A 24108-nucleotide genomic window follows, 5' to 3' on the forward strand; every position below is an offset into this window, starting at 1 on the left:
CATCAACGGCCTCTTCAGTCCCAAACGTGAAGCCAACGCCTGGCCTGAGAATAATATCCCAACTGGGATTGGGGCAAGTACTGGGAATAGCCACTGGGAACATGAACGGGGATGGGGGAGGTTGTACTTTTACTTGGATCGGAGGGGGCTACTGGGAAGAAGTACTCAGATCTAAGGGGGACAGGTACTTGGATCTGGAGTATCTAACGGGGACAGGTACTTGGATCTGGGGTATCTAACGGGGACAGGTACTTGGATCTGGGGTATCTAACGGGGACAGGTACTTGGATCTGGAGTATCTAACGGAGACAGGTACTTGGATCTGGGGTATCTAACGGGGACAGGTACTTGGATCTGGGGTATCTAACGGGGACAGGTACTTGGATCTGGGGAAAGTAATTTAACAAGTATTAGGGATCGGGGCAGGTAGTGGGGGCAGGTAGTGGGAGCAGGTACTGGGATCCCAGTCCGGACAAGGAACCGTGAACGGCAGTCCCATAACCCCCAACATGAAACTGCCCCAAAATGATACAAAAGACTAAAAGATAAACGCTTCTCGGTAACAACAAACACTAAAAAACCCCAAAAACAAAAAATTACTAAAAGCTTCACAAGCACTCGGGCTCCGCGCTCACTCAGCGCAGGAATCTCCAGCAGGGCTGCACGGATCACCCGGCCAAGGACTCTTCATTAATGTCCGGTGCTGTACGGGTCGGGGTCAGGTGCTGTTCGGGGTAGTATTAGATTCTGTTTGGGTCGGGGGCAGGCCCTGTCCGGGTCGGTGTCCAGTTGTCTTTGGATCAGCGCGGAGGTCTGTCCAGAACTGCCGGACTGGCTGACACTCCTGATCCAGCCCATAGACCCCCGAGATGTGATTCTCAGCACGCGTGGCCCCCTCTCCCTGCTGTGTGCCGCCCGGGGCCTTCAGACCGCTGCTGTCACCGCCACACACATAATGCGCTGCGACACGTCCACAATACACCGCATGGGGCAAGAGATAACAGAGCTGCCCAGAGCCAGGGGCAACTCAGACAATTTAACCCTTCCACAGCCAGCAGCTCCTTGTGTGAAATATGTTGCCCCCCCATTCCCTTTCCCAGGCCCAGGACACTGCATGGCTAATACCCCCCCAGTAGCACCAACCTCTACCTGCCCCATCTTTTTGCCCCTGTGTCTCCTAACCATTGTCTCTACCTGCCCCCCTCTCTCGCTCCTGATTCCTGATCAAAAGGGGATTGAGGGGTTCGTGGCCCAAAGAGGGACTGGCCAAGCTACACATGGACACTTGGCAGATACAGAGCTACACAGGGGCCAAGAGCGGTAAAGTCAGGTTAAAATCCAGGCCAGTTTTGCAAGCTGCTGAACCCATATGCAAATAGCCTCATTAGCATCAAAAGCAAGCTCATTATATGCAAATAAGCATCATGAATATTGATGAGGGTGGCCGGAGCTCCTTATCTGTGTGTACAGAGGGCTCCATGGGCCCTGTGGCTCAGAGATAAGGGCCCCTGTGCACATAGATAACATTGTCCTTTCAATCACTGGACATCTCGGGTCAAAGTCACTGTCCCGTGAAGTTTTAACTCCTTGCTTGCTGATTATGCCCCGGAGGCCACGTTCCATTTATCTCACATACCCCCCGAGCCGCCACGTGAAATAATCACCAGCGACATCTGGCCATTTGCTGGACGCCTTCAAGGGCCCTTCAGACACGCAGAGCATCTCAACGAGAAAAGCGAGGAGAACCTTCTCCAAGTGCCATTTCCTGGAGTATGAATTCTGGAGCTGATGGGGTTAATGTATTAGTCTCCTGTGCCACCCGGGATCCTGTCTGGACTCTAATTGCCTCTATCCTGCTGCCCAAATACCTCCCCCGAGCCGTCAATCACCCTGTGACTGTCCTCCAGCCCCGCAAATGTCCCCTTCAGCCCTACACGGGGCAACTCACAGCACACCGGGGCAACACTACCACAACTACCCCACGGATTGTCTCCCCTACTTACACCACACACTGAGGCAGTGCCAGCCCTCCCACTCCGGGACGACAGACAGAAGCGAGTACGGGACGCGGAGTCTGCCCCTCCCACTCCGGGACGACAGACAGAAGCGAGTACGGGACGCAGAGTCTGCCCCTCCCACTCCGTGACGACAGAGAGAAGCGAGTACGGGACGCGGAGTCTGCCCCTCCCACTGCGGGGCAACAGAAGCGAGTACGGGACGCAGAGTCTGCCCCTCCCACTGCGGGACGACAGACAGAAGGGAGTACGGGACGCAGAGTCTGACCCTCCCACTGCGGGGCGACCACACCCCACATTATAAATACGTAATTTGTTGTATGACCCACATACCCCTGTCAGGTAACCGGGCGCCCGCATGTCAGGGTCACCCCAGCGGCCTCTATGTGCCCCACATCAGGGGTATGTAAATGCGACGGGGAGCAGCTCGTCCCCAGGGAACAAAGAGTTAAAAATCCATTCAATAAGCAGCAGCCTGGGAGCTGGAGATAAGGGGGGGGGTAATGGGATGGAGGGGGGTAATGGAATGGGGGAGGGGCGCGGTGCTGTGCGGAGCCGGCCGGGTACACGGTGCTGCGCACTGCCTTCTGTACCATAATAAATGGCTGGATAGCACCAAGGACTTTCCCTGCAGATTAGATTGTAAGCTCTGCAGATCAGAGTGAAAAAATAGTATCGAGACGAACCGTATTCATACGGCCCGCTGAGCTTACAATCTACAATGTGAAGGACAGAACTACAACTCACATCCCCACCAGCCGGACACACCGTGGGTCTCTGACGCTCTAACCCCTGCCGCATCCCTACGCGGAGTCTCTGGCGCTGTTACCTCCGCGGGGGTCTCTTGGCGGCGGGCTCCGCACACACCGTGGGTCTCTGGTGCTGTTACCCCCGGGGGTCTCTCGGCACACCGGGTTTGCTGTTTAGCATTAATATTGGTGTCAAATGAAATGACCTCCCAGCAGCCGCCGCACGCGGCAGGAAGACGGATGACGCCGCGCTGCGCCTTTAAGATAAAAGCCCCGGCAGGAGTAAATTACCGACTGAAAGGGAGCAATAATTAGCTGTGAGGAGCTTATTAAAGAGGGGTCAGGGGCCAAGCAGCCGCTTGGGACATGCACTCGCTCGGGCTCTACACGCCATTCACACGCCATTCACTTTCATGTCAATGCACCTGCCACGTCCCGGGGGGGGCACTTAACTCCTTCACTGCTGGATGGCATCCAGCCACGTGTAACGCTATGTGCCGGCAGCCAACTCGAGTGATCCTTCAGCTAAACAAGCAGGGCCACACAGCGCTCCCGACGGGGGCCACGCAGGGCTCATAGCAAGGGGCCACGCAGGGCTCATAGCATGGGGCCACGCAGGGCTCATAGCAAGGGGCCAGGGGGAACACAATGGTATGAGAAGGGGGAAAAAGTAACGCTAATGCTTCCGGAGAAGGGCCACACAATGCTGGGGGGTAATTAAACGGGAAATAAAAGAAAAAGAATAAAAGAAAATAAGGATAACAAGAAAGAGCAGGACTAATATACATGCCGACTAAAAGAGTAGTACATGCAGGGAGCTCTTCTCAGGTAAGAGGGAGGGAGGGAGGGAGGGGGGGGGATGTTTACAAATTATAGGAAATCACCCCAAAATACCCTTCTTACCCAGCGTGGAGCAACTTAACACAAAGTCACAGCCTACCGGGACTGCAAAGGGTTAACGCGGCGCCCCGGATCCGAAATACACGCGCATTCCGAGGCCGATTATTATCTATAACGTCAATCCGAGGGGGGATGGGCAGGAAATGGCATTCCCCACTTAGATTTTTTGCCCTGGGGGTGAATGTGCCAAACTGTGCCTAAGGGAACGAGGAAAAGACGGGGATATCCGCTGTATCCTGCCCCCCATACTTCTGCACCCCAGTATCCTGCCCCCCATACTTCTGCACCCCAGTATCCTGCCCCCCATACTTCTGCACCCCAGTATCCTGCCCACCCATACCTCTTCCCTCTGCACCCCAGTATCCTGCCCCCCATACCTCGGCCCTCTGTACCCCAGTATCTTGCCCCCCCCATACCTCGGCCCTCTGTACCCCAGTATCCTGCCCCCCCATACCTCGGCCCTCTGTACCCCAGTATCCTGCCCCCCCATACCTCGGCCCTCTGTACCCCAGTATCTTGCCCCCCCATACCTCGGCCCTCTGTACCCCAGTATCTTGCCCCCCATACCTCGGCCCTCTGTACCCCAGTATCCTGCCCACCCATACTTCGGCCCTCTGTATCCCAGTATCCTGCCCCCCCATACCTCGGCCCTCTGTACCCCAGTATCCTGCCCCCCATACATCTGCCCTCTGTACCCCAGTATCCTGCCCCCCATACCTCTGCACCCCAGTATCCTGCCCCCCATACTTCTGCACCCCAGTATCCTACCCACCCATGCTTCTGCACCCCAGTATCCTGCCCCCATACCTCGGCCCTCTGTACCCCAGTATCCTGCCCCCCCATACCTCGGCCCTCTGTACCCCAGTATCCTGCCCCCATACATCTGCCCTCTGTACCCCAGTATCCTGCCCCCCATACCTCTGCACCCCAGTATCCTGCCCCCCCCATACCTCTGCCCTCTATACCCCAATGTCTGTGTGTAGCATGCGCAGTAACTGCCCTCGGGTGATCAGGACACTGGAGGTATTTGATTTCAGCCATTAGTGGAACCGTCACATTTAATAAACGCCGCCTGTGAGGCAGTGAAACGTGACACAAGAAACACGGGAGCAGGATCCGCGCCCCACACTGCGAAACACGACAGCAACACGTGCCCAAAACACGGTTTATCTACTAAACCGCCCCGCAAAACCGGGTTTAAATGTAAATACAATTACAACGTGAAACCGTCAGCTGGACCCAGTAACACCCATAACACGTGTCAGCACACGCTATATTCACGCCACATATAATGGATTCCTGCAGTACATGCACTGATGTCCCCTTAATCCATGTAACATGTGCAGTGATTGTGTCAGCACCGCAGAGAGCTCCCGTCAGCCTGTATCCTGTGTCTGTTACATGTAACATGTGCTGTGAAGGTGTCAGCACCACGGAGAGCTCCCGCCACCCTGTATCCTGTGTCTCTTACATGTAACATGTGCTGTGACAGTGTCAGCACCACGGAGAGCTCCCGTCAGCCTGTATCCTGTGTCTGTGTTACATGTAACATGTGCTGTGAAGGTGTCAGCACCACGGAGAGCTCCCGCCAGCCTGTATCCTGTGTCTCTTACATGTAACATGTGCTGTGACAGTGTCAGCACCACGGAGAGCTCCCGTCAGCCTGTATCCTGTGTCTGTGTTACATGTAACATGTGCTGTGAAGGTGTCAGCACCACGGAGAACTACCATCAACCATTTATTCTATCTTGTGTCTGTGTAACATGTAACATGTGCCATGATGCTGGGCAATCCCCTCTGATCTGAGTAGCCGTTTTGGGGTCTACACCTTGGTGAGCCGGACGCTGATGACGTTCTATAAAATATTAACGACATGTGAGGTCACAGAGCCACCAATCAGTTCAAAATATAATGTACCGCCTGGGCTGGGCAGCAGCGCCCTGCAAACACAACATTACAGTCATAGCCTCACTACGCAGAAGTCACCTATATATTTCTCACTGTATTCCAGACTTATCCATGACTAACTGTACCCGAGCTGAAACGGTTAAGAAAACAAGCAAAAGACTGCAGTTAACCCTTTCAATGTGTCACGGGGTGGCAGCAACATTTACCGGGGTCTGCGGTGGACAACTGAACCCTGCAATGTGTATTCGGCACTAGTTAACCCATTGCGTGCCGATACGTGTAACACCCCCCTCTCCTCGACGTGCCAGCAGTCACGGGGAGGTGTGGATGTCTCGCAGCGCCACGCTCAGTCTCTTTATACCCAAAGCGGCCTCATTTGCAAACAAATTGCCACAGTGAGACCCTCATGCAAATCGCCTCACTACAAACATTGTGCTAATCTGGAAACATAAGTGTTTGGCTGCCCGAGGGCGAGAGTCATGGAGGGCCGCGCCGCGCACGCATTACATGCACCTGCTCCACGAGATCGTCTGCGGCGGCAGGGGCTGCGACGGGTCCGACTGAGCTCAACGCCGCCAGCCTGGGTACAAGAACATTCACCCCAACTCACACACTTTATATATTATATATTTATATATATATACAGTATACAGATTATACATACACATATATATATATATATATATACACACACACACCGGTATATACAGACACACGCTGGTATTACTTCCATAAATATATAGATATACATAGAGGGAGCAGAGAAGTATATATATATAGGTTAATATAGATATATATATGTACTGTATATATAGGTATTAGATAAATGTAGATATATAGAGTTAGTAGATAAATGTAGATATATATGAAGTTATTACATAAATGTAGATATATATAGGTATTAGATAAATGTAGATATATATATATGTATAAATATATATAGAGAGAGAGAGAGTTATTAAATAAATGTAGATATATATATATATATATATATATATATATATATATATATATATATATATAGGTATTAGATAAATGTAGATATATATATAGTTATTAGATAAATGAAGATATATATAGTTATTCGATAAATGTAGCCATGTATATATATATATATATATATATATATATATATGTATTAGATAAATGTAGATTATAGATATAGAGCTATTGGGTAAATATAGACATATAGGTATATGTTATAAAAATCTTGTGTTGAGTGGATGTATTTTTTTTACATATCATTAGAAGAAGACACTCGTATTTCTCCTATACGAAGAGCAGAGGAAACGCGTGAGGAAGGAGCAGCGCACTGATACCAACGGGCAAACAAAACCATTAATAACCACCCAGCGACAACCCCGGGTACCTAGATACCCCAAAACCGGGGCACTTCACAGAATACCCCAGCAATCAACAGCATATGAGTGGCATATAACACCCTATTACTGCGTATAACCCTCATCATCCCATTTAATATCCCCATAAACCCTCCTATTACTCCATATAATACCCTATTACTGCATATAACCCTCACCATCCCATATAATATCCCCATAAACCCTCCTATTAGTCCATATAACACCCTATTACTGCATATAACCCTCACCATCCCATATAATATCCCCATAACCCCTCCTATTACTCCATATAATACCCTATTACTGCGTATAACCCTCACCATCCCATATAATATTCCCATAAACCCTCCTATTACCCCATCTATCACCCTATTACTGCATATAACCCTCACCATCCCATATAATATCCCCATAAACCCTCCTATTACTCCATATAATACCCTATTACTGCATATAACCCTCACCATCCCATATTATATCTCCAAAACCCCTCCTATTACCCCATCTAACACCCTATTACTGCATATAACCCTCACCATCCCATATAATATTCCCATAAACCCTCCTATTACTCCATATAACACCCTATTACTGCATATAACCCTCACCATCCCATATTATATCTCCAAAACCCCTCCTATTACCCCATCTAACACCCTATTACTGCATATAACCCTCACCATCCCATATAATATTCCCATAAACCCTCCTATTACTCCATATAACACCCTATTACTGCATATAACCCTCACCATCCCATATAATATCCCCATAACCCCTCCTATTACTCCATATAACACCCTATTACTGCATATAACCCTCACCATCCCATTTAATATCCCATAACCCCTCCTTTTACTCGATTTACCCCTATTATTACTTCATATACCCCTGATATACCCCCTCCACGCTGCCGTCTTTATATTTGTATTTCATAAAGCGGATTATAACAGGTCAGTAAACATTTTTATGATAATTGGTAACTTTCAGTAAATTTACTCAGTGAAAGGTTGACATTTTAAAACCAACAGAAATGAGAAGCCGCGGAGACCGCTGAGCCCCACCAGGGGAAGGACTGCTTCATGGAACACGCATGGAAAAACAGAGCAACACAGTAACGATGCACAGTAACGCAAAGTGGGCAAATACCTTTGGATCTTCCTGCGAGGCGGCGCATGGTGCGAGAGTCCAGGGGAGCAGGTTGAGAGAGTTTAGAGAGAGAGAAACCAGCATCAGGTCAGCCTTTTTTTGAAACATTCGCTCAAAAAAGGCTTAAAAAAAAAAAAAAAAGACATGCAGAGGAAAAACACAGAAACAAAGTGCACACAAGAAATACGCCACACGGGACACACAGCGTGGAGGACACAGCACACGGGACACACAGCGTGGAGGACACAGCACACGGGACACACAGTGTGGAGGACACAGCACACGGGACACAACACTGCAGCACCTGGGAAGGCGCAACGTTCTCGATACCCTCATGGGGCGGCTCGAGACCAGAGCTCAGCGTTCACTCTCAATACCGACAGCCACACACGGCAGGGTAGTCGGAAAAACTTCCCAGTCCCTCTGCTCACTCGAGGGGCAAATCCGAGGCAAGAACCAGCCCAGTTTCAGAAACCGGGGTAAACACACACCAAACACATGCCAAGAGCAGTAGCGGGCAGAAGGATGGGTGTTAATGGCGCCTGCTCAGTTATGATAGGGGATGGATGATGACCGTGAGCGCCTGCATGAGGTGGGGTATCTCCAGGGCACTTTCTCTGACAATAACCCAGCAATGTGTCCTGGCAGACCCACCAACCAAACATGGCGGGGCAGATCATGAACCCCGGAGGCCGTACGCGAAGAATACTCTAGGCTGGTCCCAGTCCGCCATTTTGCGAGGGGACTTTGCTCCATGACCAGCAGGTCCATAAACCCACGTTCTCTTACGTACTCGACACTCCGTATCTGCCCTCCCGGTTAATACCCAGGGGCTTCACTGCAACCCAATTCCAAGATGGTCTCATTAGACAGACGGGAAATGAGCGGGTGATGGGGGTGAAAGGCATGAATGGTCTGGCGGGTGCTTCTAGATTTGAGAAAGCCATACCTTGGTCATCAATCATCATGTGGGCCAAGCCTTGGGAAGAAGACAGGAAGAAACGGAGAACGGGGAGAAGAAAGGAGAGACACATCAGTAACACGCCCCGAGCGGGGACTGTGGTCACACATACTTAACACGGAAGTATGGATTCTATAGGACGCCCAGCTTTCCTCTACATGCTGAAAAGCTGCCAGTTATCAGAGGAAGAAACAGGAAATTTGGGATCATTGATGCCGTAAAACCTCTAATCCTAGAACGGGTTAAATACAAATTAACCCCGCGATTTCACAGCACGGGGAGCCTTTGGCAGCAGAACCAATTATCCCGTCCGGTCCAGAAATCCCCTAAATACCTAAAACCCAAAAGCCCTACAGAATGGCCGGAACGTCTGCCTACCGCATCCATCGGGGGACTATGCTTGGTATCTACAACTCCCTACAATGGTTTCGTGGCTAAAGGGGAAGCAGTTTGTGGACTTTAAAGACTCACCTGGAATATCATTGACATCTACTGAGGCAGCAAATAAAAGAGAGAGAGAGAGAGAGAGAGAGAGAGAGAGAGAGTCAGAGCACTCGGCACAATCTCTTGCATGGAAGCAGCTTCACATGCAGACTCACTACAGAGTTTTGCACCCCTCGTTGCCCCCAGTTTGCCCCCTCCGTGCACTCATGCAAGTGGAGGCAGAAAGCAGCCCTGGCCGCCCACTTTGCATGGAATCCACTGACTGCTCCACGACATCTGTCCGCGGGGATCAGATCGCAAAATATTCATTCTGTAAGTAAAAGGCACACGTATGTAGTAAGGAGCGGGCACACGCATGTAGTAGGGAGCGGGCACACGTATGTAGTAAGGAGCGGGCACACGTCTCCCGCCATCAGGAAGCTGGAGAGAAAGATGGAGGGAAGAGATCAGGAGCCCCCAGGGGCAGCCGCGGCTTCTTACCATACAGAGAGGTAACAGCACCGCGTGGCGCTCCCCGATACCCCTTACCGGAGTAACAGCCACTCTTACCGCATCACGGGCACATCTTGGATGCCGTTACCATTACTTCCGTTAGAGTGTCAGCTCTTATGGTCAGTCACACCTTTTGATCCAATCTCTAAACGTAATATTGTCACCAATTACAAAAAAAAACAAAAGGTTTTGTAGCTGTACAGCGCTGCTGAGAACGTTGGTGCCATAGTCATACTTGAATAACATGGGCGTGATGGCGAGGCGTGTTAAATTGTCTCTGGCCTGCGCACACGTGACAGCGTGTCCGAGGGGGCCGCTCAGGCTCTCGAAAGCACAGGCAGGACAGAGAGGGTTAATTCTGCCAGACAGGGGTTAACTCCGTGTATTGGGCTTTTGTTCGCGGTTATGAATTGCCTGCCACGGCTGACACCAGCGAACACAAACACAGCCGGAATAATAAATATTTAACCCCAGCGGATCCCATGTCAGTGATACCTGATCCACCGCCCAGCCACCATCCCGGCTTAAACATCATTAAGAGATGGGAGGGAGGGCTAACCCCTTCTACTGCCAACACAAGGCCACTGTATGCATAGTACACCTCTTATTACCCCTCCTACTACTCCCATAATACCCCTTATCACTATATATATATATCACCCCTCCTATTACTCCTTATAACCAAGATAACGCCCCTTATCACTATATATTACCCCTTTATCCCTCCTATCACTCCTTATAACCGATATAACACCCCTTATCACTATATATTATCACCCCTTATAACGATATAACACCCCTTATCACTATATATTACCCCTTTACCCCTCCTATCACTCCCTATAACCAAGATAACGCCCCTTATCACTATATATTATCACCCCTTATAACGATATAACACCCCTTATCACTATATATTACCCCTTTACCCCTCCTATCACCCCTTATAACGATATAACACCACTTATCACTATATATTACCCCTTTACCCCTCCTATCACCCCTTATAACGATATAACACCCCTTATCACTATATATTACCCCTTTACCCCTCCTATCACTCCCTATAACCAAGATAACGCCCCTTATCACTATATATTATCACCCCTTATAACGATATAACGCCCCTTATCACTATATATTATCACCCCTTATAACGATATAACACCCCTTATCACTATATATTACCCCTTTACCCCTCCTATCACCCCTTATAACGATATAACACCACTTATCACTATATATTACCCCTTTACCCCTCCTATCACCCCTAATAACGATAAAACACCCTTTATCACTATATATTACCCCTCCTATCACCCCTTATAACGATATAACACCCCTTATAACTATATATGACCCCTTTACCCCTCCTATCACTCCTTATAACGATATAACACCCCTTATCACTATATATTACCCCTTTACCCCTCCTATCACCCCTTATAACGATATAACACCCCTTATCACTATATATGACCCCTTCCGTTAATCCTTATAACGATATAACGCCCCTTATCACTATATATTACCCCTTTACCCCTCCTAATAACCTATATAACACCCCTTATCACTATATATGACCCCTTTACCCCTATTATCACTATATATTACCCCTTTACCCCTCCTTATAACCATTATAACACTCCTTATCACTATATATTACCCTTTTACCCCTCCTATCACTCCTTATAACCAATATAACGATATAACACCCCTTATCACTATATATTACCCCTTTACCCCTCCTATCACTCCTTATAACCGATATAACACCCCTTATCACTATATATAACCCTTTACCCCTCCTATCACTCCTTATAACGATATAACACCCCTTATCACTATATATTACCCCTTTACCCCTCCTATCACCCCTTATAACCAATATAACACCCCTTATCACTATATATTACCCCTCCTATCACCCCTTATAACGATATAACCCCTTATCACTATATATTAACCCTTTACCCCTCCTTATAACCGATATGACAACCCTTATCACTATATATTACCTCTTTACCCCTCCTATCTCTCCTTATAACCCATTATATTACGGGTTTGGGGGTCTCCTTCCGCTGGGGGGGTGTCACATAACACACACACATTACACTAAGTCACGGAATCTCCTGCATGTTAAATATTTATGCTGTAACATACATGGGGTATGGATGGACACGTATGGGAGTCTGCTACTACCTGCCCTACTAGTAATGCCTACTGATAACTCCTGCCCCTAATACCCAGTACTAAGAAAGTCTAGATACCCAGATACCCCCATCTGACTCTTGCCTCTACTACCCGAGTACCAGGAACCTCTACTCATACCGCATGTCTAATATGTACCGCTAGCCAGCTCACAGATACCCCAGCTGCCCCCTGCCCCTCATACCCTGGGGTACTAGTGGCCGTGTGGGTGGGTCAGACCCGGATACAGAGGGGGCAGAAACTCTAGATGAAAAAACTGAAATCACACAAAGTAAAATCCAAGGCCGACGAGGCAGCTTAAGCGAGGCCGTCGGTCATGCGGATGGGGGGGGGGGTGACCTCATTACCAACAAATACGGATGAGTTTGTAATCCAGGCCATGCGCGGCTCCAACAATAATACGGGGCATCTCCAGCGGATAATGAGGGTACTTGGTAAAATAACGCCCCCGATAACGTATGAGTGGAAGGCCAGGGGCTTTAATATGACGGGCAGGGGGAGGGATGGCAGACTGGCAGATTAGTACAGTAATCGGGTCACAGAGGCAGCTGGAGGATTTCCCCCCTAAAGCAAAATCTGCGTGTTACCCTACGTCACATGATCCAGATGGGGCTTTTCAAAGAAACAAAAGCGTAGAGACACTGTACATGCCTTCAGCCCATGGGTTACATACAAACAACATGAAACATACAATCAACATGAAACATACAATGCGTGGACCAGCCACTGGAGACAAGCCCCGGACACGGAGAGGTAACCTGGCCCTAGCACCCAACGCATCTTGCTTCTCAGTTTATTCAACCGATCTGTTCGTGGCAGCCCCAAAATTACTGATTATCTCTGTTTCTGGGATTTAACCTGGCGCTCTAGTATTATGGTCTCCTGAGCATGCAGTCTGCTAAGGGCTATACTAAAACCTTGGGAAGGTGCAGGGAACGTACCCCCCCTCAGGGCCACTGATGCGTAGCTGGGGGCCCACCATGTATTGGACACTTAGAGACCTCATTGTCTGTCCATTAAGCTAGAAATGGTTAGACACTTAGTGATCCTGAGTCACAAAGGACAAGATGGACTCTTCTGACCCCCCATACCTCAGCCTACTTACCTTCCGAGCAGAACTTGCCCCCATATCCAGTGGCCGCACAGTCACAGGTGGGTTCCCCGGCAATCAGGTGACAGATGCCTCCATTCTCACATGGGTTTTCGGCACACAGTCCCTCCAGATCCAGCCGGGCACCGTGGCTCCCCAGCAGCCGTGGCTCAGAATTGCCGTACTTAAGGTCAAGTAGGTATCCAGAGAATGGAGCCATATCCCTAACAGAGGCCAGCGTGAGAGCCTCTGAGCGCATGTCCCCAGGGACACCCCCCACGAACAGATCACTGACAATATTCATGTGCTGCCTCTGCGGGCGGACCTCTCCGGGCTTGGCTTCCCCATCCAGAACCAGGACGGTCCTCAGCCTGTTCCGACTCAACATGAGGAAATGCCACCCGCCATCGTTCACCTTTTTGTCACTCAGCACCACGGTCTCTGCACAGTCGATGCTGAAGCGCAGTCGGACGCGACCATCAACCAGAGAAAGGGACAGGAAGTCACAGATGCCACCATCGTCAAAGTAGAGAAGGAGACCGGTGGAGACGTTGGTCCTGAGCTGGAAGCTGAGGTCGCTGCGGGTACTGGCATCCCATCTCAGGTATCGAGCCCACTGGTTGGGGAGGCCCATAAACTCTAATCCCAGGCTCAGGCCTAAAATGGAGCCCAGGAGGAAACTTAACCGCAGAGTAAAACTGAGGGTGTGATGCCCAAAAGTCATGGTGATTCAAACAAAGGAAAGAAAGCAGTAGAGAGGAAGCCGCGGAGAACGCGCGAGAAGGACGGGGTATTCAGTGAGCCGAGGGCAGCCTGTGCCACGACCAGCCTGCCACACTTCTCACAAGGACCACAGCGGGCGAGGGAATCTCAGGCTTCAGCGGGCAGAGCGTCCAGACCCAAATGTTACCTGAAAGAGAGAGAACTCAAGTTAGTTGTTCAGACATCTGACGGTCAGGGACGCAGTGGGCTGTGGGTCAGGTGTGTAGCGGTAGCCGTCTGTCTGAATGCCCGTCCCAACACTTCCTAACCAGTCAGGTATGAAACCAGCACAAAACCACCATGGCAAACAGCCAGCTCTCTGCCAAACTTAGAAATCGCCAATCGGTGCAGATACCCAGCTCCCCGCCAATCCCACGGCCAATCGGTGCAGATACCCAGCTCCCCGCCAATCCCACGGCCAATCGGTGCAGATACCCAGCTCCCCGCCAATCCCACGGCCAATCGGTGCAGATACCCAGCTCCCCGCCAATCCCACGGCCAATCGGTGCAGATACGTAGCTCCCCGCCAATCCCACGGCCAATCGGTGCAGATACCCAGCTCCCCGCCAATCCCACGGCCAATCGGTGCAGATACCCAGCTCCCCGCCAATCCCACGGCCAATCGGTGCAGATACGTAGCTCCCCGCCAATCCCACGGCCAATCGGTGCAGATACCCAGCTCCCCGCCAATCCCACGGCCAATCGGTGCAGATACCCAGCTCCCCGCCAATCCCACGGCCAATCGGTGCAGATACGTAGCTCCCCGCCAATCCCACGGCCAATCGGTGCAGATACCCAGCTTCCCGCCAATCCCACGGCCAATCGGTGCAGATACCCAGCTCCCTGCCAATCCCACGGCCAATCGGTGCAGATACCCAGCTCCCCGCCAATCCCATGGCCAATCAGTGCAGATACCCAGCTCCCCGCCGCCAATCCCACGGCCAATCGGTACAGATACGTAGCTCCCCGCCAATCCCACTGCCAATCGGTGCAGATACCCAGCTCCCCGCCAATCCCACGGCCAATTGGTACAGATACGTAGCTCCCTGCCAATCCCACGGCCAATCGGTGCAGATACCCAGCTCCCCGCCAATCCCACGGCCAATCGGTACAGATACGCAGCTCCCCGGCAATCCCACGGCCAATCGGTGCAGATACCCTTGCCTGACCACACTCGCTACCACTACTAGACAGCCACTCTAAGCTCAGGGGCTCAGCCACCTGGGTGACGAGTGGCTACTTCTGGCAGAAGACCTCGTCGACTCCAAACCTCCTTAACATCAGTATCATTACAGCCTGCCGGGTCAGATAACCGGAGCCCGTGCCGTTTATTCAGGGATGGAGACACCCGATCCGGGGCCCAGTAAACCGACACGCAGGGAGCCGGTGGAGTGAAACGGACTCATTGACACGGGACTGATGGGGTAGGGGGTGCGCTGGGTGGAACGGGAAAACAGGAGCACCAGGAGCATCTCCGATAATTAGGGGCCAGTGAAAAAAGCACCCCCCCCCCAAAAAAGAAGCAAGCCGAAGAAATGCCAAGTCCGTGTACTAAACAAAACATCCACCCACGAGGATGAGCGCCACGCGCATGTACACGACATTTTCAAGCAAAAAATGTAATGGATTTTGTATAAACAGAACCAATTTTCCCAGGACCTTCACACCCTTATATTTTCCAAAAGCCTCCTTGATTCGATGTTGCCCCTAGGCTGAGAGCGCAGGGAGTGACCTCATGGAATGTGGGTGCAGAGTCTACGGGGAGCGTGTAATTTGCTGCCTCTGCTCTGTTGAGGTTTCATGCAGACATTGGGGGCTATTTACTAAGGTATTGCTCACCAACTGACTGCTCAGCCACTAACCCGCTGACTCCACCTCTAACTTTACCACAGATCTGACCACCAACCAGGCCACTGACCCAATTCCTAAGCGACCGACATCTCTACCACCAAGCCATTCTGAGATTCAAGTTGACCATTAACTCAACCATCAACCCGATTGCCCACTGAACCACCTACAAGACCACCTGGACAACCAACCCAACCGCCCAAGACCAATTTAAACGCAGACTCAATTACAACAGCCAACTCTACCACCATTTCGACCACCAACCCAACCCTCTGACCCGACCACCAACTCGACTTCTGACTCTACCCAACCAACGCAATTATCGACCAGACCACAAGCTCGACCACTGACTCTAACGCCAACTTAACCTCTGACCCGACCACCAACTTGATCACCGACTCTTCCACCAACCCAACCACCTGCTCCACCGACGACCAACATGACCACTAACCTGACCTCTGACTTGATGACCAACCCCAAATTACCACCAACCCAACTGCCTTCTGTATGAAAATGTTTCCTCCATTATAGTCCCACCTAATCCTACGTGAATGTGGGATCACAGTGACCTGTCCCAGCTAAAGCTCTCATCTCTAAATGAGTTTATCTACAAAGATCCTCTTCTGGCCCCACTACATGTTCCAGCAAGCCCACAATGCATTGTTTTCCAGGTGTCACATAGAGTGTTTGTTTTGCTCAAATGGCACACATTAAAGAGCAGGAACCGTCCATCGTGCTCCCAAATCACCTGCGCAGACAGAGATCAAAAGAAAGCTTCTGCCTATACATGGCGGCTGTATATACATAAAGCCACAGAGCAGGTGCACCGCAGGTACGCCCCCCCAGGTAAGAATAACCCCGAAACGGGGTATGGATCACGTTTCCCTCTATTCAGAGGCATCGCGTGGAACAGCGTGACCTGCGGCCGGCGACTCTGTTACACGCTGCTTTACTTCTAATTTCAGTCGTTGGTCTCGTCTTAGATTCAGGAGCCGTATGTCTATCCCATGCATGTTTAATACCCTCTACCACTTCCGCTGGGATGCTATTCCACTTATCTACGACCCTCTCGGTTAAGAAAAACATCTTCACAAGCCACTAGACTACAGCCTCTAGTCCAAGCTTATGTATTTTAACAGGTAATTTGAATTCAATAAAAGCGGTCTGTGGAGCACCCCGTAGGTGGACAGTCGATTGTGGCTCCAGTGTCTCCCTGCAGGCACCGGGATCTGCCAAACTTACATTAAACACAGAACAAGCTGCCAGCCCTTCCTGACCCCAACTGACTTTCAATCATCTGCCGATCAATACTTGGCACCCAGGCGTGGGCATCAGACTGCCAGCTTCTGCCCCCTCGTGCCCTTTGTACACACTAACAGCACGGTGACCCCAAATACTATTCGATGTTATTGTCCCGAAGCACGGCACGGAGTCCTGGAGTTACTGGCAAACCCCAGCATGCAGAGTCCAGCTGCTGCTCCGCCGGCATAGAGGGCTGCGGTGGGTGTAAGAGGGGCATTATTGGTCCATACAGTAGCCACAGGGTGCAAGGTTATGCCTGTTTTGGAGGAGTCCAGAAAGGGCCGTGTGGCTGGGTAACCGTGGCTGTGGTTATGCCAGGCTGCAGGGGTAGTGTTGCCCGGCAGAGGGTTAGGGTGATGGCCGAGCTGTAATGGCAGTGGCGAGTTTCCCACCATGCATTGCGTGGTAGTTGCTGCATGTCAGCTCTCATTACAATCTCCCCTTCTTGGGCAGATTCCTCCATCCTGCCCCCAGCTACTGACCTACTCCCTGCCATGCCACATTAACCCTTCCCGTGTCCAGCATGACCACAATCAGAGTGTCAGCTCTGTAGATACAGCACATGAATTGCCCTCTCCTATCGGCAGAGAAGTGGTTAATGCCCCACGTGGCCAGGACCCACGCGGGGAGTTAACCCTTGTCTCCTCCGGGTCTACTGAATGAGATAAGTGACTGTGTCTGAGCTTTAATGAAGGACGATGTGGCCGGGACCCACGGGAGCGGTCGCCACATTGATTACACATCTACAGCAATTACCTCCGCTCACAACAAGTATATACACGGCCGCGAGGGCACAGAACATGCGCGAGGGAACCGGGGCAGCGGCGCGGGATCATAGGAATTGTAGTCACTCTGATAATTACCCCAGTACCAGCATCATGCTTTTTACCCCCAATATGAGATGTTGGATAGAGTAATAGGTGTTATTTAGGGGTAATATGGATTATATGGCGTAATAGGAGAGGTAATATAGGAATTATATAAGGGGTTATAGGGGTATATACCTGAACAGGGGGGGTTATAGGAAAGAATACATGGAGTAATGGGGGTTATTAGGAGGGTATATATAGGCATACGGGGGTATATAGGGAGGGGTACATGGAGGGGTTGTTGGGAGGGTATATATACAGGAATACGGGGGTATATAGGAATACGGGGATATATACGGAGGGGTTGTTAGGAGGGTATATATACAGGAATACGGGGGTATATAGGAATACGGGGATATATACGGAGGGGTTGTTGGGAGGGTATATATACAGGAATACGGGGGTATATAGGAATACGGGGATATATACAGAGGGGTTGTTGGGAGGGTATATATACAGGAATACGGGGGTATATAGGAATACGGGGATATATACGGAGGGGTTGTTAGGAGGGTATATACAGGAATATGGGGGTATATATGGAGGGGTACATGGAGTATTAGGAGGGTAAACAGTATCATCTGAAGCAGTTATTCGCATGTGATGTCAGTTTTCGGCCCCCGTTAGCCGCGTCCGGTAATGAAATGTGTCAGAAGAATCACTCTCAGCCGGTTATTCCTGACAGTCGGCGCCGAGAAGGAATTTTAAATCCTCTTCAGGAGCCGCTCATCACTTCGCTAATCAGGAGCTGATTAAAGAGCGCAGCGCGGGCTGCTCCCTCGCAATCAGGGCTCTGCTCCCCCACACTATTAAACACGCTTACGGGGGAACCGCTTCACGTGCCCGGGGCCACCGGCTCGCCCCAACCACAACATTACAAAAACTACAGCCCGCTGACACAACCGACACGGAACCAACCGGAACCCCGGACTTCCACAAAAAAATATCCGGCTTTTAATGCTGTGATGTGGGGGAGGGGCGGAGAAGGATTTTTCATATTTTTGGGTGATTGACAGCGCAGCGGTGAAAAGGTTAAAGCAAAAACATTTCATATTGTTAAAAAAAAAGGCGAAGCGATGATGTAAGGGGGCGGAGTCAGAACACGCGTCGAGCTTGACAATTCTCTGCGCTACTGCGCAACCTTTTAATGTATTCCTATCCCCCCCCCCCGAGAACGCCCCCCGCCTCTCCCCGTGTTTATTTTGGGTTCCGCAGGAGGAGGGCGTTGGGGGGGAGCGGGTCACGGTGCGGGGGGAGCGGGTCACGGTGCGCGGGGGGCTACGGCGGAGGGTATACAGCCACCTCCATACCCATATATCATCCACGCTCCAGGCTCGGAGCTCGCTCGCCTCCATAGCCAACATTTCATGGATGGTTACCTCTAATGATTATCACTCGACATCCATCCGAGCCTCAGCCCACCCCCACTGGGTCCCCAGCACACGCGCCCACAAACATGGCAATTCGACATACGACACGGAAACACGACAAGAAGGGAGTAAGAAAATGGCGTTGGGTCCCACTTTCATCCCCCCTCTCCTCACTTCCCCCCTCACCGGCTCTCTCCTCCCCAAACCTCAGCCTCCCCACCCTTCGCCGATCCACCTTGGCGAAGCGTTGGACGCCGTATATTGCACCCGGAGAGGGCAAAGGGGCGGGGGGCCGGGGGTAAATATCCCCGGCGTTACATGCGGGGAAGGCAGACGTGAGCGCTCGGTGGCGTGGAGGGCGGAGGGCAGGGAGAGCGCCGAGGGGCGCATTACCGGCCATAAAACCGAAATTAAAGTACAAACGGCAGCAAAATCAAAAGACACATCGAGTTTCCCCGCCTGCCCCGGTAAATCCGTGCGAAGCTCCCCGTATCTCAGTTTTGCAGCTGTGGGTCTAATCACAGAGCTATTAAAGCCCCCCCTCCTCCCCCTCCCGCACACTCTCCCCCGTCCACTTTAACATTGATGGGGGGAAATAATGCGCCTTATAGATAATGAAACTAAATAGGCAGCCGGCTCCTGCAATCAGCCGGTAATTGTACCTTTTATTCCAGCCAAGTCGCTGCCAAAGAACTGCGAAAACACACGGGGGGCAAAAACGGCAGGAAGGGGCCACCACGGAACGGATGCATCGGCTACCTGCCCCAGGTGGGGCGGCCCCCGTCCATCCAGACGACAATTCCCAACCGTTGGGGGTCAAAGTCAGTAAAATAAACGGCAATTTATCTCAAAGTGCAGAAAAACAGCGGAAAAAAAAAAACCTAAAACATTTAAAATACGAGACACGTCGGACCCCCTCGTCCTCCAACGAAATAATTACCCCCCCTCCCCGCAGAAAATTCTAAATAAAGAAAACCCAGAAAAAACAGAAGAATTATGGAGGCTTTAACGCGACGTCCTCCTCCAAACGCCGGAAAAAAAATATATATATTTTTACCAAACGAACGAGAAAATTTCTAAAATAAAAGATAAAAAAGATTTTTATGAAAAAAATAATTTATCTCGAAAGAAAATGGAGGTTTCTTTAATTTCACGCTGAGGTTCCCTCGTAACCAGTCCATCCCTTCGGCAAATGCCCCCCCCCCCACCAGCTCCCTGTTTACCAAACGGAACATTTTTTTTGTATCAAAATATCGGGGGGAAAAAGCTAGAAATCCATAAACAGGGGGGAAAAAATAATATTGTTGGAAAAAAAAAATAAAAAAAAAACCACATTTACACCAAATATCCGTTTCCATCACAGGATCCGATAAAGAAACAAAAAGAATTTGGGATTCTGAGTTTGAAGCCGAAATCTACAGAAAATGAGAATTTAACCGGAAAATGTATCCAAAATTCAATAATTTAGAAAAATATCTAATTTCTTTAGGGTCCGAAATTTTTCCGGCACGGTTAAGATTTTATGGGGTGAAATAAGAAAATGTTAGTGAGGGAGGAGAGGATATTTTTTAAGTTATTTTGTGGGATTTGGGTGAATTCTCTGCGGCCCCCGCGGCTGGAGGACGGAGCCTCCGATATCACGGTCACCTACAGAAAGCATGAAAGTCACTCGCGTTTATACCGATGACATCACCCGGCGCTGCCACAAACGGGAGAAGACAGCTCGGTGCTCGACGTAATCAACAAATTCACACAAACGGGCATCACGGCAAGCACAGAAACATATACATACCACACGCGGGCACACGCTGACAAATGGCTACGGGTGTGTGTGTACGGGCTGAGGGTGTGTGTATATGGCTATAGGTGTATATACGGGCTGAGGGTATGTATATGGCTATAGGTGTATATACGGGCGGAGGGTATGTATATGGGCTATAGGTGTGTACACAGCACACACACAGCCTGACACCCAGGGATCCCTGAGCACTGTGTATATCATCAGGTGTGAGAGGGTACAGGGGCTGAGTGTGTAAATCTATAGGGTATGGAGAGTGTGCATTACCAGGTATGAGAGTGTAAATCTATAGGGTAGGGAGAGTTTGCATTACTAGGTGTGAGTGTGTTAATCTATAGGATAGGGAGTGTGTGAATGTATAGTGTGAGTGTGCAGTAGCAGGTGTGACCTGGTGTGAGTGTGCAGTAGCAGGTGAGTGTGTAATTATGCAGTATGAGCACAGGGTTAGTGTTTAACATCAGGTGAATGTCAGGTACATGTGCAGTGAGTGTGATGAGAGCGACACTAGGTGTGAGTGTGTAGTTTGATATAGGAATGAGTCTACACTATAGGTGTGAGCAGGATACAAGCGGGTCACTCTGGGTGTGAGTGTTGTGTGTGGCACTAGGTGTGAGTGTATAGAATTAAATGGGTGATATGAGTGAGTGGCACTAGGTGTGAGTGTGCAGAAGCATGTCTCTGTATCACTTTAGCTGAGTGTGATAGGAGTGTGGCAGTCCAGGTGTGAGTGTGATAGGAGTGAGTGTGACCCCTCGTCGTGCCCCCGCACCCACACCGCCCCCTGCTGACCTGGCCGCCGGGAGCTCGGGGTCCTGTGCGCTGAGCGGCTGCAGTCTTACACTGCCGGGCGGCCGGTGAGCCAGCGCAGCCGAGACTCGATCACGCCCCTGTACCGCCCACTACCCGCCCCCGGCACCGCCCGCAAACCCAAACTCGCTTTGCCTGGCCGCCGAGAAGCCAGCGCTGCCAAGGCACAACCACGCCCTTCACCACCCACTGCCCGCCCACAACTCCGTACACATAGCTTTAGAGTACAGAGATTCTACTAGGAGGGGTTAACTCCGCCCACACCGTCTCCACCTTTTAAAGGGAGGGATAGAGGCGGGGGACACATGTTACCGATACAGCTCACGGGGTCCGCCTGCAGTAACGGGATCATATGAGACCGGCGGACCTTATAATCCATATATATATTACAGTATCTCCCAATATAATACAACCCACTTATATATGTCATATTCCAGTATATAACTATAATATAATATACCCCACTAATATATCATAGTACAGTATATAACTATAATGTACTTAATATATGATATTACCATATATAATATGATATACCCCACTAATATAACAATACACCCCACTAATATATCATATTACCATACATAATATAATGTACCCCATTGATATATTGTATTACAGTACACCCTATATAATATAAGCCAATATATCATATTACAGTATATTGCTATATAATATACCCAATTAATATATATTACCATATATAATATACCCCACTAATATATCATATTACCATGTATAATATTCCAGTATATAAAATATATTGTTATATACTTTAATATATTATATTACAACATATAACAATTTAACCCACTAATATATCATATTACAGTATATCCCTATATCTAACTCACTAATATATCATATTACAGTATATAACAATATAATATGCCCAACTAACATCTTATATTACAGTATATTACAATATAACCCACTCATATAGTATATTACAGTATTTAACAATATAATCCACTAATATATTATATTATAGTATATGCCTATATAATATAACCCACTAATTTATCACATTACAGCATATAAAATATATACCCCACTATTATGTTACAGTATATAAAATATAATATAACCCACTAATATATTATTTTATAGTATATAACAATAAAACCAACTAATATATTATATTACAATATAATACCCTAATATATTATATTACAGCATATAAAATATAATATAACCCACTAATATATTATATTACAGCATATAATATATCCCACTAATATATATATTATGTTACCGTATACAATATACCCCACTAATATATTATATTATATTATATAATATATTATATTACAGTATATTACAATATAATTTACCCTACTAATATATTATTTTACAGTACAAAACACCCTCTACTAATATATTATATTACAGTATTTAAAATGTATTATAATCCACTAATATATAATTTTTTCAGTACATACCAATATAATATCCATGTATATATAATATTACAGTATATAACAATATAATATAACCCACTGATATATTATATTACGGTATAATGTATCAAAGAATACTATAATTGACTATATTACACTATAATCAAATGCACTATATACCACCCTATATCACTATAATATAATGCACTATAACACACTTTTATACTATAATATCCCTACTACCCCCCGACACACACATTCACCAGTATATGCTGGCATAGAAAGGGTTAAATCCCAGAAACAGGGGTCTCATCGTCACCCCGGGGATGAGCTGCTGAGTGTCCGGAGGGCTACCCCTGCACCCCTGGGGCAGCAGCAGGGTGGACTTTCAGTAAATGCATCACAGGCAACAGTGACTTGTACAAAGTTGACCCCAGACACCGTTGTATGGCTACTAACAGGGGAGGGGTCCCGGCCCCTGGGCAAAGTGTCCTTGGAATGGGGTTAGCAAGGGGGTAAAGTAAATACACAAAAAGGGTTTCAAGAGGGAAGTTTATTTCAAAGGAGGGGAAATTTTACAAGAGGCCAGAGTCTAACACTAGAGGCTGAGAGATGGAGGTTTTACTTTACTGAGAGGGTGGTGGGTAAGTGCAACAGCCTCCCAGCAGAAGT

The 24108-nt window shown here is 49.0% G+C and overlaps 1 protein-coding gene across 6 annotated transcripts in view; it reads right to left on the reverse strand.

Annotated features, from left to right (window-relative positions):
- LOC149275927 (neurexin-3-like) overlaps positions 1-14004 on the reverse strand; it is a 92014-nt gene extending 78010 nt beyond the window's left edge. For 3 of the 6 annotated variants that reach the window (XM_089504110.1, XM_089504109.1, XM_089504106.1), the window contains exon 1: positions 13292-14004. In XM_089504110.1, the coding sequence (XP_089360236.1) occupies positions 13292-14004 (713 nt within the window). Of the gene's footprint in view, positions 1-9031; positions 9062-9514; positions 9533-13291 lie in introns of all 6 variants that reach the window. The other 3 variants (XM_089504105.1, XM_089504104.1, XM_089504107.1) reach the window with 2 other exon arrangements.
- Between the last annotated feature and the right edge of the window lie 10104 nt (positions 14005-24108).

Source organism: Sceloporus occidentalis, unplaced genomic scaffold (assembly GCF_023333645.1).
Source record: "Sceloporus occidentalis isolate IW3139 unplaced genomic scaffold, rSceOcc1.0.p SCAF_256, whole genome shotgun sequence".
Lineage (NCBI taxonomy): Eukaryota > Metazoa > Chordata > Lepidosauria > Squamata > Phrynosomatidae > Sceloporus > Sceloporus occidentalis.